At 38.2% G+C, this 15,443-nt stretch overlaps 1 protein-coding gene and 1 pseudogene across 6 annotated transcripts in view; both read right to left on the bottom strand.

Moving 5' to 3' along the window:
* sorcs2 (sortilin-related VPS10 domain containing receptor 2) overlaps nt 1-15,443 on the bottom strand; it is a 316,012-nt gene that overhangs the window by 23,985 nt on the left and 276,584 nt on the right. For all 6 annotated transcript variants that reach the window (XM_026297825.2, XM_026297806.2, XM_026297784.2 and 3 more), the window contains exons 9-13: nt 12,354-12,533; nt 10,441-10,587; nt 7,883-7,985; nt 6,513-6,589; nt 5,155-5,246 (exon numbers count right to left, since the gene is read on the bottom strand). In XM_026297825.2, coding sequence (XP_026153610.1) covers nt 5,155-5,246; nt 6,513-6,589; nt 7,883-7,985; nt 10,441-10,587; nt 12,354-12,533 — 599 coding nt within the window. The remainder of the gene's footprint in view (nt 1-5,154; nt 5,247-6,512; nt 6,590-7,882; nt 7,986-10,440; nt 10,588-12,353; nt 12,534-15,443) is intronic.
* Nucleotides 1,124-1,242, bottom strand: LOC113125774 (uncharacterized; annotated as a pseudogene).

The raw sequence follows: 15,443 nt of genomic DNA on the forward strand, positions 1-15,443 counted from the left end.
TAATATATATATATACAGTGGTGTGAAAAAGTGTTGGTCCCCTTCCTGATTTCTTATTTTTTTGCATGTTTGTCACACTTTGTTTCAGATCATCAAACAAATTGAAATATTAGTCAAAGATAACACAAGTAAACACATCATGCAGTTTTTAAATGAAGGGTTTTATTATTAAGGGGAAACAAAATCCCAAACTACATGGCTTAACTGTGGTTCATCACACCTGAGTTCAATTCCTCTAGCCACACCCAGGCCTGATTACTGCCACACCTGTTCACAATCAAGAAATCACTTAAATAGGACCTGCCTGACAAAGTGAAGTAGACCAAGAGATCCTCAAAAGCTTTGTCTATACAAAAGCTCATCATGCTGAGATCCAAGGAAATTCAAAAACAAATGAGTGTCATGAGTGTCTAAATGTAAAGTACTAGAAACATTTTAGGTCAAGCAGGATTCTTAACAGAAACTCCTCTCTTGCTTTAGCTTGTTATGTTCTCTCTCTGTCTGTTCCAGGATATTTCTGGTGTTCCCAGCCTTTTCTGACTTTTTTTCTGTCAGCTCTGCTTCTTTCTGTCACAGAAGTTAAACTGAGTCACATAGGCACACTCAAAAGTTTTATACTACACACACTCAATTCTGTGTGAATATAAAAGATTTGCTTTTTCTTATATGGTTTCAACAAGGCAAGTCTGTTGAGTCTTTGACCAGACTAATGATCAGATGTTAGTGTGGTCTATTGTTGGTGACACATCACTGCTGCTCAGGGTGTGTAAAGCCTATTCTCAAACAAGAACACTGTTTGATTAGTGTTAACAAGAGTGTTAATTAGATTAGGGGGGAAACTGTAGTAGTTATGCACAGATATGTTAGAGGTGAAGAACTGGTGCATAGCAACTACAGTTTATATAATTATATAATTTCATATTTCAAGCAGACAACTGACTTCAGTCAGTAAAAGAGTTAACTTTGCTGTTTGGTATCACACACTGCTCCTATTAGGGGTTGCCACAGAGGATCAATCGATCCACATGGTTGATTTGGCACAGGTTTTACACTGGATGCCCTTCATGACATAACCCTCTCATGTACTTAGGATGTTGGACCAACACTAAGACCACACTGGCTTGTTTAACGGCCTCTGGTCTTCCAAGGCTGCCTCCCATCCAAGTACTAACCAGACCCGGCCCTGTTTAGTTTCCAAGATCAGATGGGATCGGGCACTCGCAGGACGGTGTGGCCACATGGATAACAGAAATAAAAGCTGAGAGTTGTCTGAGGAAAGAAGCACGGAAATAACTTGATCAAGGAGAGCTGCAAGACCATCTCCACGGAGCTTGATATTCCTGTCAGCACAGTTGCCTGTATAATTATGAAGCTGAAGGTCTATGGGAGTGTAGCCAACTTCCATGCCCATAAAAGAAAAATTGACGCCAGATTGAACTCTTCTAAACAGACATAAGCTAACCAAGTTTAAAGTACAAGTGTGGTTTATTTTGTTGTAACTCCAAGCTGTTTTTGCTGGAACTGTACATTTTTAAGGCATAATAACTTTTATATAGTCATTTTGACTAAATCTGTAGCTTTACTGCGTTTTGGCTCTGTCAGTCAGCTTTTTGTGGTAATTTCTTTCCATGAAATCAGTTACTTTGTACATATTTAGGTGTCCAGATGTGCAGCGCCCAACGTGTATTTTACTTTTCTGCCAAGTGCAAAATAAAAGATGTAAAGCTCCCTCAGTGTCTCATCCACACTAAACTAGCACACATTCCATGTAGTATGCAGCATTAAAGTAAAATATAAAATGAAACAAAAACTAAAACTAGATTTTGATACAGAGCTCCTCTTAAAGACAAGGTCACAAAATAAAAATGAAAAATGCCAAAATTGCCATAAGCCAGTTGCTGGTTTGTGAACCTGAAATTTGGGGGCCCTTGGAGGTCTGGGACATTGAGGCAATTTCTTTCTTCTGCCATGCCATCCATATATAGCATAAAAATGTATTTTCTTGAGACCTTACAAAATGATCTGTGATATCTGTTGGAATTGCAACAGTGACAGAGCTTATCCCTGTCTGTAGTGTAACTGAGGCCAGTACAACACTAAAGTTGTGGTTAAAATTAAAGACAAGTCAGTTAACTAGAGCAGTATGTGTGTGCCCAGCAGACACATGTACAAACATGTAATAAATCAATGCTCAAAATCAAAAAAATGCTGTTCCTTTTGGCTTGAGAACAATGCTTTTTAGTCCTCGCAGCTGAAATGTGTTGCACTTACACGCAACACTGTTCTCTGTTATGGAGCAGTGGAGAAACAAAGAATTACTGGTGATCATAAAGCTCCAATAAGAGGAGAGTTTCTGGTTTCAGAGCAGGCCAGAGAGAGTTTTGGAAGACAGAAATCTCAGCCCCTGATGAGGTGCTAACATTACAGGCAGTTTGTTTCACGAACTGGTGAAAATAGAGCTCACTTCACTTGTAAGAAGTCCTGTTTCCTTGCAGAAAATGTTCTCATACTTTCACAGTCTGTGGCTCTTTGCAAATATTGTTATAGCATTGCTGGGGCTTTTGGTGGTATTGATTTAGCAGAGGCATTGAGTGGGGTGGGGGTGTGTGGGGTGGAGGACACTGTGGTCTCTTCCTGACAGATAGATGAGAGCCCATCTAAAAGGTCATTTGATTTAAGTCTGAGATAAATAGTTTTGGAGTACTCCCTTATCTTTTGTTTCTCATTATTTCATCCTTATTTATTAAGGTCAGCAAGATAACATCTTTCTGAGCTTGAAATTGTCTGCATGAGCTACGGGGACACAGGAGGATGGTCTTAAATGATTTTGAAGGGTACAGTGCTGGATTGATAAATAACTTATCTTTCACTCTACTGTAGACCTGTATAGAAAGGTTCAGCTGGTATGAAGTCTTGGAGCCTGTGCTTACATTTCACACAGATACTTTAGATTTGGTGGCTTCCAACTAGAACTGTGTGTGTGTGTGCTCATGTAATTACCAAAGATGGTTTATTAGTCTGGCATGTAGCATGACATCAGTGTAAGGTACATTTTACATGAGTGTTAACATGGCTGCATTGTGTTTTGGCATGGGCAGATATGGCTGCTAGTGTGTTTAACATAACATAAATACTTTGTGGTGCAGCCCCTGGCAGCCAAATAAACAGAAACAGACCAGATTCAGATTATTCAAATTATAACAAATTAGCCTCTATATAAGTCAACAAATGCATGATGAGTTTGAGCTTCTGTGATTCTGTATAAATGTTCTGTAAAAATCTTTCTTTTTTCTCTGCGTGTTTCCAGTGGTGCCCTGGCTGTGCAGACCATATATCAAAAATCAGCACACTGAATGACAGCAGTCTTTATACACGCATTTCAGTCAGGTTATGGTCGTGCTCAATCAAGCTTGCCTCACTTTGTTTGACAGTACATTATTAAACAGGTGATTCTAACAAATGAAAAATAGAATTTTAGAAAGTGGAACCAATTTTTTCTCTCGTCTCTAATAGAAAATTGATCTTATAAGGGTCACACAGACCCAGTTCACATAAATTCCAGAAGTAAGAGAGAAAATAAGGTTCTTTCACAGTCTTGGTGAACCTACCACTCATTCTTACTAATACTAATGTTTTTATTTTGGTATTTTGGTGGCAGTGATGTGTCTAAACCATGCAGTTCCCTGACAGTTTTCTGACCGAGAAATGTTCTTTGTCCCTCTGTGTGGTATTTTGGTGAGCAGTGCAGTGACGTACGGTGCACAGGAGGGGGGTTCATAGATGTTACCCTGTTCTTAGATGTTTCCCTGAGACAATATGTATCAGAACTAGTTGTTTTGGAGCTATACTGACAAATTAGGTGCACACATGCTGCAATAATTACATTTTAATTAATTAATTAATTAAAATACTTTAAATGTAAACCTGTTGGACACTCTCCAACCAGCAAAAGCTTTTAATCTGGAAATACCTTACTGTGTTTGCCACTTCATGACATGTAGATACAATTTAGTTTGATGATGCCTATTTACACAGTCAGCAGCATTCACTGTGTTTTAGCTCTGTTTCCAGTCTCAACCAATTCCTGATGAGAATAGCTAAATGCCCCCACTATTTTCGTACCCAGTCAATGTGAGTCACATTCACATTGACTGGCTATTATCACTTGTTATTATGCCCATAATTATAGTTAAGGAGGTGTTTGCTACACTTCCCAACTCTGGTAGGTGTTGGTAACCTTAGTGACCATAGCAGTTGTAACACAAGCAAAGGGGGAAATGATGTGAAAGTCAGAGTGAGAAAGTCTGTTGGGTTGGGATAGATGTTGGAGGCATCAGATTACATTGGCCCATTAATCCTGCTCATCATGATTGCCTCCTTTCTAACTTTACTTTGGCAAAAATGTAGTTTCCTGTTTTATTTTTTAAATGCATTATGGTGAAAGTGCTGCTATTAAATTATGATGTGATCATTTACAATATAAAATATAGCAGACTTATGACTGAAATAAGGTAAACTGGTGCAACCATGGAATTGCATTCTATCAATTTACTGAACCTAAATTGTCATGCTTCATTAAGACTGGCTCAGCTGCTCCAGAACATGACCAGTAATGTGACTGACTCAGTATATTAATCAGAGCACACCCTGATCTGTATTCCTCTTCTCTGCTCTTCTGCACTGCTCTGCTGCTAATGCGTGAACCATAACACCTTGATTTTGACAATTTTATTGTCTTCCATTGGTCTAATTTTTTAGTACTTAAAACTCCACCACCCAATGTGAAATAATCAAGCAGATTACATCTCGCGATCCAATCTGTAGCGTTTAATTAGCTCACGATCGTTCAGTGTTTGGAGAATATTTCCTCTTTCAGTCATTTTGTCCTCTGTCCTTTGCTAAAGAAACTCTTAAGCCTCTTAAAAGTCCTCCTCTCTACGCTTAACAATTTTCACCTTAGGAGCTGTTTTAGGGTTAAGATGTTTGGTGAATCATTTTTATCTTTACTAAGATTTAGTCCTAAGAAAACGTCATAATTCTAAGTATTTTCTTAGAATTTCGTCAGCAACTTTTAGGCTTAGGAAGCTTTGTGAATACAGGCCTGAAGTATAACAGCTGTAAAAACTGTTGATATGATGGTATAACTGATCTTACTTGAGTATCTTGAGGGGAATAGAGGTGTCCTTGATGGCAACAATGACCCCGCCATGATCCAGGTACAGGATGTGATGCTCCTCCTCAAAAACCTTCAAAGAAAACATGGCAGACACTTTAGGATGAACTGGAAATTATGTCAGTGTATCCCCTATAATATTATTAGTACAGGCACGTTGAGCAGCCATGCCACCGAGACCCTCCTCCGTGTCTTTCTTATTATTAATTTTTTTTGGTTAAACTTGTAATACCATCAAATATATAGTCATTTGGAAATATTTTATTTTGGGAGTCCATCTGTCAGGTGAAATAGTGTGGCCTGAGGCTTATATACCTTCATAAGTTTGTGATTTTTAAAATGCTTGTGTTGGCTGCTGAAATATGGAGTGTGACTTGCATTATGGGCAGTTTACACCCAATTCTTTTTAAGTGACACCAGTTCATGCTTACGTTTGTGTGTCTGTGTGTTCACATTGTGTTGGTAGGTTCAACTGTTGGGACATTTCCTGAAACTGGATGTTTTAGAAAACACTGAATGTCTATAACTGCTCATAAGAGAAAGAGCTGAATCACTAAATACACAAAAGAGACTGAATTCTCATTTAATGTCACACATTACAACATGCTGAGTCACATTACAAGTGTCCAAAAATGAATTTGTTACAAAATTTTTGCTTATTGCAATCCCTAAAATCTTTATATGTACAAAAATGTTTTTATCGGCTCTATTCTAATCTCATGCAGTGATATGGTTCAGCTGCTGTGGGGGCAAATGAATCTTGACCATTCCAACTTGTAGTTTGCACCTTAAGTATATATAATTTTTTTACTTAATACATTTCATAAGGTGAATTTTATTTTTTGTTTATATATTTTTCTTAAAAACTGTTGGTTCTAACTTCTGTGATGGCTTAATCGGTAGGTTTGGCAGTTATTTGTGTACAGTAAATACATTTTATTAATGCTTTCCTTGTGTTACTCAAGCTTTAAATGGAAATAACCAGCCAAGTGTAATGTCCCCAGAAAATAAATAACCAAAATTTTAGATTATATGTACTAAACCTCTACTGTCCTCTTGCCACCATGACTGAAAAAAAATTCTATGGGAAACACTGTATGTTATTATTATAACGTTATTTACAGTATATTCCTCTTGATCTGTTCAAATTATGAAAAGCAAAGATTTTTGGAGAATTTAAATATTCCAAATGCTACACAACATGCTGTGGCATGGACAGAAGTTGTATTTTCTATCTCCTCAGAATGTAATTTTCATGACAGCAGAAAGTAGAGGTGGTTAGGAAAGTGAACAGATGTAGAAGGAAAAAAGAAGACGTAAAGGAGGATTTGATTTGTACCTGTCTCCATGTCTTTCCACAGTCTGAAGTGATGTACATCTCCTCCTTATACTCTACTAGTTTGGAGCCAAGGTTACCTGGAGGAAAGATGAAGAAGTGAGTCTCATCACGCAGGAGGCTCATATGAGGCATGCAAAAATGATAGATTCAAAGAGAGAGTAAAACACACAGAACGAAGATGTGAGGAGACTGAGCAGTAAAGAACCAGGCAGATGGAAAGTCACATAATGTAGACACGTCCTGCCCTAGGACTTTTATTATTGATTTACTTTTCTTTTTGACCAGGTAGAAAGAACAGGTCAAGGTAAACATTGTGGTAGACGTCCCACAATTCCCGTAATGCAACTTATTAGTCCCAGTTGTAAGGCAAGCCTAAACTAAAATAGCCCTGATGACATCACTATGACATTATCATTGTTAAATTGTTGTGATCCTAGAGCTGAAAATGTGTCAAATATTGTAACTGAGTGTTAGTCCTTATAAGTCAATAAAACCCGATTCATGAAATCAGGAGAATGCCTCTTTAATTGATAATGATAATGATAATGATAATCATGTCTTTTCCTCTGTATCAAATTAAAAGGCTTTTTCTGTTTTGTCCAAGATCATATAAAAAGTACTATGGTAATAACTTATGGTTTACTTCTCATATTGTATTTGCTTAAATGTGAATTTTCCAATTTTTTTAACCTAAATTTGAAAGAAAAAATGTGTGGAATAAAATATAAATATCTCTAGTTTAGCTGAATCAATCTCTGTCCAGTGCAATACGGGCTACCAAAAGTGAAAACATGCTTTTTAGTTCAAAATGTTCAAAATGAACACTAAGGTAGGAGTTTAAGCACAATGCCCAAATGTGTTTACTATGAAAAGGAAACAAAGATAATACTGCTCTCCAAAATAATATTAAAATAATCTGAGAACATTAAGTATCAACAGAAATAGCTGGACAGAACAATATTGTTTTGTCCGAGTTTAGGTCTGTAGATTTTCCTTGTCCTTACAGGCTCCTCTCTGTGCTCTGTGTAAGGGGTTATTTTAACACACGCAGCATATACCACAAATAATAAAATAATAATTCTACAATCTGTTAGACCGGAGACACTTTAACATATGACTATGGTTGTTGTTTTTTTTTTTTTGGTTTTTTTTTTCATATTCTCCGATAAAGTTTCAGTTGAACATTTGAATACTTAGGCAGAAATAAAAGTTTGATAACTATAGCTATAATTACTATTTAATTTATATCTGTAAAAGTTCTATTCAAGTCCTCAAGTCCTTATTGATTACATCAGTTAATGACAGTGAAAATGGATGGATAAATGAATGAATGAATGAATGAATGAATGAATATTGCCCTGGACACTTACCAGCACCCATGATGAGACCTGGAGCAGAGTCCTTGGTGTGGACAGTACCAGACACATATGGGTTGTCTGCCCAGCGCAGGTGGAGGTGGAGATGACAGTCCGGCTGCAGAAAAGAGACATGTAGATGAAATTATTGTTTTCAATTTTGACATGAGTTGAGATGACACGGTATAAACCTTAATCATCCCTGAAGGGAAATTCAGGGCTTTCAGGACGTTCGATGCAATGCAGAACATTTTGTTATGAAAGCCATACATTACATCAGTGTTGTAATGCCATTCAAATAGAGTGGACACATCAACTTTATACTGGAAATATATCATCTAAATCAAGCACTATACAGGACTGATTCTTAAGGCTGTATTTTATAAAACAGAAAATACGATAAGAATATGATAAGTTTATCTTTCTTTAACACCTGCCCTCTCTGCTTCTCCATCTGTTCAGCATTGCCTTTGGTGTTGCCATGAATTCTGTCTACCTTCAGAACAGGTGTTTTTCAGGGTTAAAGCATCAAGATGTGTTTTTCCAAGTCCTATCCACACATATTAGCCCTGATTTGTGTATTCACAGTCATGGCAAGTCATTTCCAGAGGAAAGACTAAATATCTGTTTGTCTTTCATAGCTTATACAGTACTTTGTGGTACTTTTCAACACTGGATCAAAAGCAGACTGTCAGCAATAATATGGAATACACCATAATAAAGACAAAGTGCTGCAGTTCACACAATAGTCCATTACAAAGTCAGTGGCAAGGTTATGTATACAGCTTACTGTGTTTGTCCGATATAGTGGTACATTACATAGCATGTCTAGTGTTTGACTTTGTCTATATTGCTGACATGTGATGTCAGCAAGGTGATGTATTGATGCCAGCAATTGAAATAAAGTGGTCTGTCTGACTGATAGCTGTAAGAAGTAAATCCAGGAGAACTGACTCTCTATGCAACATCATTATGCTGAAGTATGAAGGCAAAGGGCAGAAGAAGCCGATTTTATAGCGGACAGCCATGTGTAAGGGTATCTGTGATGGTACACACTTTTCGACCTAATATCTATGTTTGCTTTCAAATCTGTCAGCTCACTTAAGTAATGGTTCAAATGAAAAGCTCAGCTCACTCCCCTTCCATCTACCTGTGAGCTGTGATGTATGGATATCAGACTGGGATGACTCATTGCTCTGCATGCCTGCACAAGCAACTCTGGCAAGATGGATGGAAGAACGAGGCAGGCACACGCTGCTCAAAGCACAGTACTCATCCTTCCTTCTCTTAGTTTTGTTCATGCTCCTAGTTGGAGCAATCAAGTCAACAAGTTTCAGTATTTTGACTGATCACACTGTGCACATACAAAGTTTCAAATATTGTTATACTGAGAGGTCCCTGAGGTCCCATAGGTTCTTCAGCTCAGTAGTTTTTATTGCACAAGCTGTGACTCATCGAGGCTCCATTAAAACTAATCATCAATAAACATATAATATATTCCACAGTGGGCAGCGCAGAGGATGAGTGGTTAGCATTGTTGCCTCACAGCAAGAATGTTCCCAGTTCGAAACCTGGCAGGGGCCTTTCTGTGTGGAGTTTGCATGTTGCCCATAGGAGTGAGTGTGAGTGTGTGAGGTTGTTTGTCTCTATGTGGCCCCGTGATGGACTGGTGACCTGTCCAGGGTGGACCCCTGCCTTTCACCCAGAGAGAGCTGGGATAGGCTCCAGCAGATCCCTGTGACCCTAAACAGGAATAAGAAGGTATAGATAATGGATGGAGGGCTATTTCACAGTGCTATACTGATCACATTACATGAAATGATGCAGTGGATTATCTAGCTAGCTTTGATGTGATGCTGGATCTGTCTTCTTCCAAAGTCACATTGAGACTGTCGTCCTGGCAACATATCTCCAATCTCAAACCTGCTCAGGAGCAGATTTATTCTCAGGTTTAGTCAGTGTTAAAAGGATAACCTCTCAAATGTAAGCAATGTTAGAGCAGGATGTCCATTCAGCTATGGATGTGCCGTTTTTATGCAAGTGATACGTTGACACTGGGCAATTATAACATAAGCATTTAGAATACAGAGAGTATGCCAGACTTAGATTTTCTCTGGAATCCAGCTTCTTTAAGCCACCTCTCAGGTGTGTTTGAAGAACCAACATAACCAGATTTCCTGATCCACAACATCCAGCAATACTCATTTCATCTTGGATCCAGGGGTCTAACTTTAAGTAAATAAGCAAATTTCCCAAAATGTCGAAACCAAGTTACATGAAATCACACAATCAGCTCAGAGGGACTTTAAATAAATTCATAGATTTTTTTTTTATCATTTTTGCTTGCCTGAACTTTTACCTATCAAGCCAATTTACACCCAAAGCAAAAAAGCAGAAAAATAGGAATGTAGGAACTATGACTGGTTATCAACTGATTAGGTGGCTTTACTCAGAGAACAGGATTCTGATTATTCACATTCAACATGAGTTTGTGGTCACTTGGAAGTTGACTTGCTGATTAGGTTGCTAGTGTTGTGGATACACCATATTTCTACAACAGTTACTGTGCTTACCGCTTTGCAGCTGATTGGCTTGCCGTTCATGTCAGTGGTAGGTGGAGCCAAGGGTTCCCAATCCCGTCCTTTATTGTAGGTGATGAGAGTTGTCACTTTACCATCAATCTTTTGATTGGCCAGAAAGACACCTTTGATGCCACGTACCTGGGAAATGAGTACAGTTTACAGTTTACAGTGCTGTAAAATACCCAAAGTGCTCATTTAAAGTCAGGTTATGTAACTCTTATTGAACAGTGACTATTATGTTCAAAAGATGCAAGTATGGTGATGGAAAACTAATATATGAACATTATATATTCACAGTAGAAGTGAATAATGCAGTATATCCTGATTTGAATGTTACATAGACTGGCTTTATTCCAGTAAGTTCCAGCAACTGTCTTAAAATCATATTTCCTTTACGCAGTTGCTGCAGCAGAATTTCCATTAGGAGTCCAGGCATAACTCAGCCAAAACTGCATTGTAACTTCACCTTGAGCTATAGAGCTAGATTTCGAATATTAACCTGAACAGAAGAGAGTGTGCCCTTTAACTGTCATCAGTGGTTGAAACCTGATTACACACAGAGCTATACATTCTGGAGTAATGCATGCTACTTTGAGGCTGAAAGGAAACCACTGACAGAGAAAGTGCAGGGCTGTAAATGTTTAATACACTGAAATCAATACGAGTGTTTTTTGCAGCTGTGAGGTTGTTAGCTACAGGCTCTAAAGTTGAAACGTTAAACATTGGGACGATGATGAAGATAACACAGTTAAACAGAGTCAGGGAGCATGTCAGACATGGCTCCCCCAGCCTATGGCACTGACGTTTATGGATAAGTTAGTAGTTAAAATTGTCACTTTTTTGTCTGTACTTCTTCATCTCTAAGCTTCTGTTCAGTGCTTCATCTTTTTCATGTTCTGCTCCCTTTGCCTCAAGTTATTGTAAATCCTCTGTAAGTTACTCTTTCTCCATCTACAGCATGTGGTGCGAGTGCAGCCCCAAGCAAGGGATGACAGAGAAAATGAGTTCTGCAGTGTGGGCCTGACACCAGCAATTCTTTTTTCACTTACTTTCCCCTTCTTCCACCTCTTCTTGTTTCATGTCTATGTGACCATTTATCTAGAGACCTGCCAAAGTACTCAGCTGCAGCTAAGCTGAAGAATGTCTTTCTCATGTAGAACATGTTGTGGCTGAGGATAGACTTGAGACATCGAAGTTGGCACTGTCTTTAGCATGTAGAACATGAGAACAAAAAAAAAAAGTCTAATCGCTTCAGAGACTACACAAAGTGATCGTCATTCTCATTTATTGGAGCTTGTTTTTAAAAATATTGATCTTCCATCTTGCATTTCATGAGGAAAAAAGAAATGTGGTCTGGCTCACTGGAGTGTTTTTGATATTTTTCAAGCAACACTGGAGCACAGACAAGCTAAACCAACTTCTGGATTGACAGATATTATGGTGAGTACATCAAATTTATTGTTGAGTTTAGTCTCTGGATGGGATTTGTGGAAAACAACAAAAACAGAAAATCCCCACCCTTATCACAGAGGGGATTCTTTAATGAGTTCCTTTTTCAGGAAATATGAAAAAGTCAGCCAAGACAGTGCTGAAGACATTACCAAGAACTGTGTTGTGCGCCATGTCTGACAGGCATAGTGACAGTATGGGGGGGCAGGGCTTAGCAAATATCAATTACTCATTCTATGGCATACACCAGGGTGATTTCCATCATCTTCGCTTCAGCTAGATTGGAAATTGTTTTTTTTTTTCACAAACTCCAGTTATCCGTGCCGAATTTACATCACAGTAACCCCTATTAATGGCTTTAAAACCAAAGTTCTTTTTATATTTGTGAATGTTTAATGTTTTACATATGGTATGAGTCCTTTTTCCACAAACTGAACAATGCCCCATCCTCTCACCTCCAAGATGTCGATGAGGACATTCTCCTCGGGCTGCTTGCTACTGCGAACGTTTTCTAGGACAATGGAGTAGTAGACACCCTGGGGGTCCGACTGGTACAGGTTGTATGTGTCTGTCTGGTACCACTCCTGGAGGGCGAGGAAGACCTGGTTCTCATCTGTACTCACTATTTGAACATCCTGGAAGCAGAGATGGAGGGATGGAGGAAGAATAGAAAAAGAGACAGTCAGTATTTTCTGAATCAGTGGTGCTGAGAGAAAACAAAACAGAAGAAAAAGAAGACAAAAACTAAGACTTCAAACAGAAACAATTGAATGCACAGCCGTAAAAAGAGACTGAGAAGTGAAAACAGAGGCTGAAAACAAGAAAAACAAGTAGAGGGCAAAAGAATAAAAAAGTAGAAACTGATGGCAGGTGGTATGAAGAAAAGGAAAAAGCTAAATGAAACAGGGGAAATAAAGAGCAAAGTAAAGAAGCAAAGTTTGATTCACAAAGAAGTCAAAGTTTGACAGTTGCTCACTGTGAGCCAGACAGTATCACCCGATAAACACAAAACTAAAGAGTCACAGAAACAACTGGGGAGGATAAGGGAATGCTTTGGCCATGGAAAAAAAAAACAGTTTGTGACAGCTTAGAAAACTTGTTAGGTGTACTTGTCAAAGCTCATGAGCCTCTAATGCAAATGACTTCATGAAAGACTGAAACGATGGAGCAAAGGACGAGTCAGCACTTTCTCTGTGTTAGTGATTACATTAACATAACATTTCAAGATAAAGCCATAAGACACAGGGGAAGTGCCCAGAAGGTGTGTCTACAATCACTGACTGTCATCTTGTGCCGTCATCTTGAATTATACTATGATTTCTGGTTTTGGCTTGATTTTATAATAGCAATGAAAGTTGTGCATTGATCTTCATATTTATAAATGTCCTGTTTCTGACTCATTCTGCAAGCTGTGTGTAACTTCCTTGTTAATTGTATACTACAGTTGAGTTGTCAGTCCTAAGCTCCTCAGCCCAGGAAGGATTAAGAATAAGGTTACGTTCATTCTGGACGACACTTATCTGCCTCCTAAAGCAGTGAAATCAAACAACCATAATCCTTTAGTCGCCTAAACATAACCATAGTTTTGTTTTGTTTTTTGACCCAATCACAATCACAATGTACTTATAATATAAAAAAATATTTTAAAAAGTGTGTTATCATTTTGCAGAATCATTCAACATTCCTCTGAGGGACCTTAGTGCACCTTATTCAACTTTGACTGTGTGAGTCTACAGAATTGGGCATTATACTGCTCCAACCATGAGCCTTCACCTTCATTAGGATCAAAATAGACTACAGACTACGGATATTGCTCTTTTGGACTTTTTAGTCTCTGATTGTCTGCACAACATTACAGCAGTTAATAAAGGCTAATTTGACCATACCATAGCAATTTCCCATTTATCAAACAAAGTAACTAACAGCCAATTAATCAGTTATCTCATTATGAAACTGACTAACAAACCAATCAAGACAGATACAACCTGGATGATGAGTGACTACAGCCTATGTGTTTAATTAATGTTAGCTGGGTAATGTTAGCTTGGGGTTGCTGGTTTGTAAGACTTGATCTATTGAGGACTAGAATGCAAAGTGTATTAAGTGGAATATTTCTTATACCTGCTGTTTTACATCAAAACATTTAGTTGGGGAAACACCCAGGGCACATTCCCCTGTGAAGAAGCCACAGGAAATGTGTCACAGAGGTTAGTGCACTGACTGCTCATCACATGGTCATCTCTGGCCTCAGTTCATTTTTACAAGGGAGCAGTGCAACAAGAAGGAGCCACCACACTGGGATGTCAGCAAGGTAACAAACTTTATGATGCCCTGAATTGTGCACAGCGTGAAATCAGATCATAGTTATTTGTCTTTAATAAACAATGAGAGTTTGTCCGGCTACACCGCACACAAATACACAACCTGCTCTTCTGTTTGATTTCTGAAAAAGTAACTGTAACTGTAGTCTTAAACCACAGCTGTACTACAATGGTAACCACAGGTCAGCAAATAAACCAGTACTGAAATTTTAACTTTAACTATGACTAATCATAAAACATGGCTTGCAAATAATATTCATAATAGTATTTTACAATGATCTTGGAAGGGACTGAAAATTAATGCTGTCCTACCTTCAGCTCAGTAACAGTATGCATGCATTCTTTATACAGAGACATAAAACTGCTTGTTAAGGGAAAGACTACAAAAACACAAGTGATATTTGTTGCTTTTACAGTATGTCTTCAGTTTGCACAGATCAAACACAAGTTTCAAACAACATTTTTCAACATTCTTCTGCCTTTTTGTACCTCTGTAATTCCAAGGTAGACCAGGATTATCGTGAACGGCAGCTGAAAGAAGCTTTTTTATGTATTCAGTGAGCAGAAACTAAAGCACAAACTTTTGTGCTCTTTTTGCTTTAAATTTGTTTGAGATAAAAAAAGGAGATGATTCAGAGGGGTTGGATTTGTAAGCTGTGGCATATAGCTATGTTTGAGTGTGTAAATACGACTATGGCAGTTTGTCAAACTGGTCCTGTGCAGAAACTTTGAAAGGAATTTTCTTTCTCACTGTAACAAAAATACAGAAAATCTCTGAAGGATTGTATTTAAAACTTTTAAGATTTCCAACAAGTGTATTCTACAAGCAGAAATTGTACTTCATCATCACTTATAAAAGGTGTGTGTACAGATATTATGATGCTATTATGATTATGATGAATACGTTACAAAGTCTGCTTCGTCCCAAACTGGATTCCAGTCCACCTTTAACTGGGTAACAACTGGCATCAAAAGCAAAAATACAGCACCAGTATACAGGAGAATGCTAAAATCTACTGTCAATTGTTGTCTAACCTCCAGGAACCATGTATCCTCTGGTCCATTACTGGAGTCAGTGGTATTTGAGCTTGGCTTTTACATTTAACCGTAGCTAAAGAAGCTAAATGTAGCATGATAAGGGCAGGGAAAGACAAATGACCATGACGAGCTGTGTGTTTTGAAGATGCCACCTGTTTGGATTCAAGTGCATTCTCATGCTGGAAT

The sequence above is a fragment of the Mastacembelus armatus genome, chromosome 18 (assembly GCF_900324485.2).
Source record: "Mastacembelus armatus chromosome 18, fMasArm1.2, whole genome shotgun sequence".
Taxonomy (NCBI): domain Eukaryota; kingdom Metazoa; phylum Chordata; class Actinopteri; order Synbranchiformes; family Mastacembelidae; genus Mastacembelus; species Mastacembelus armatus.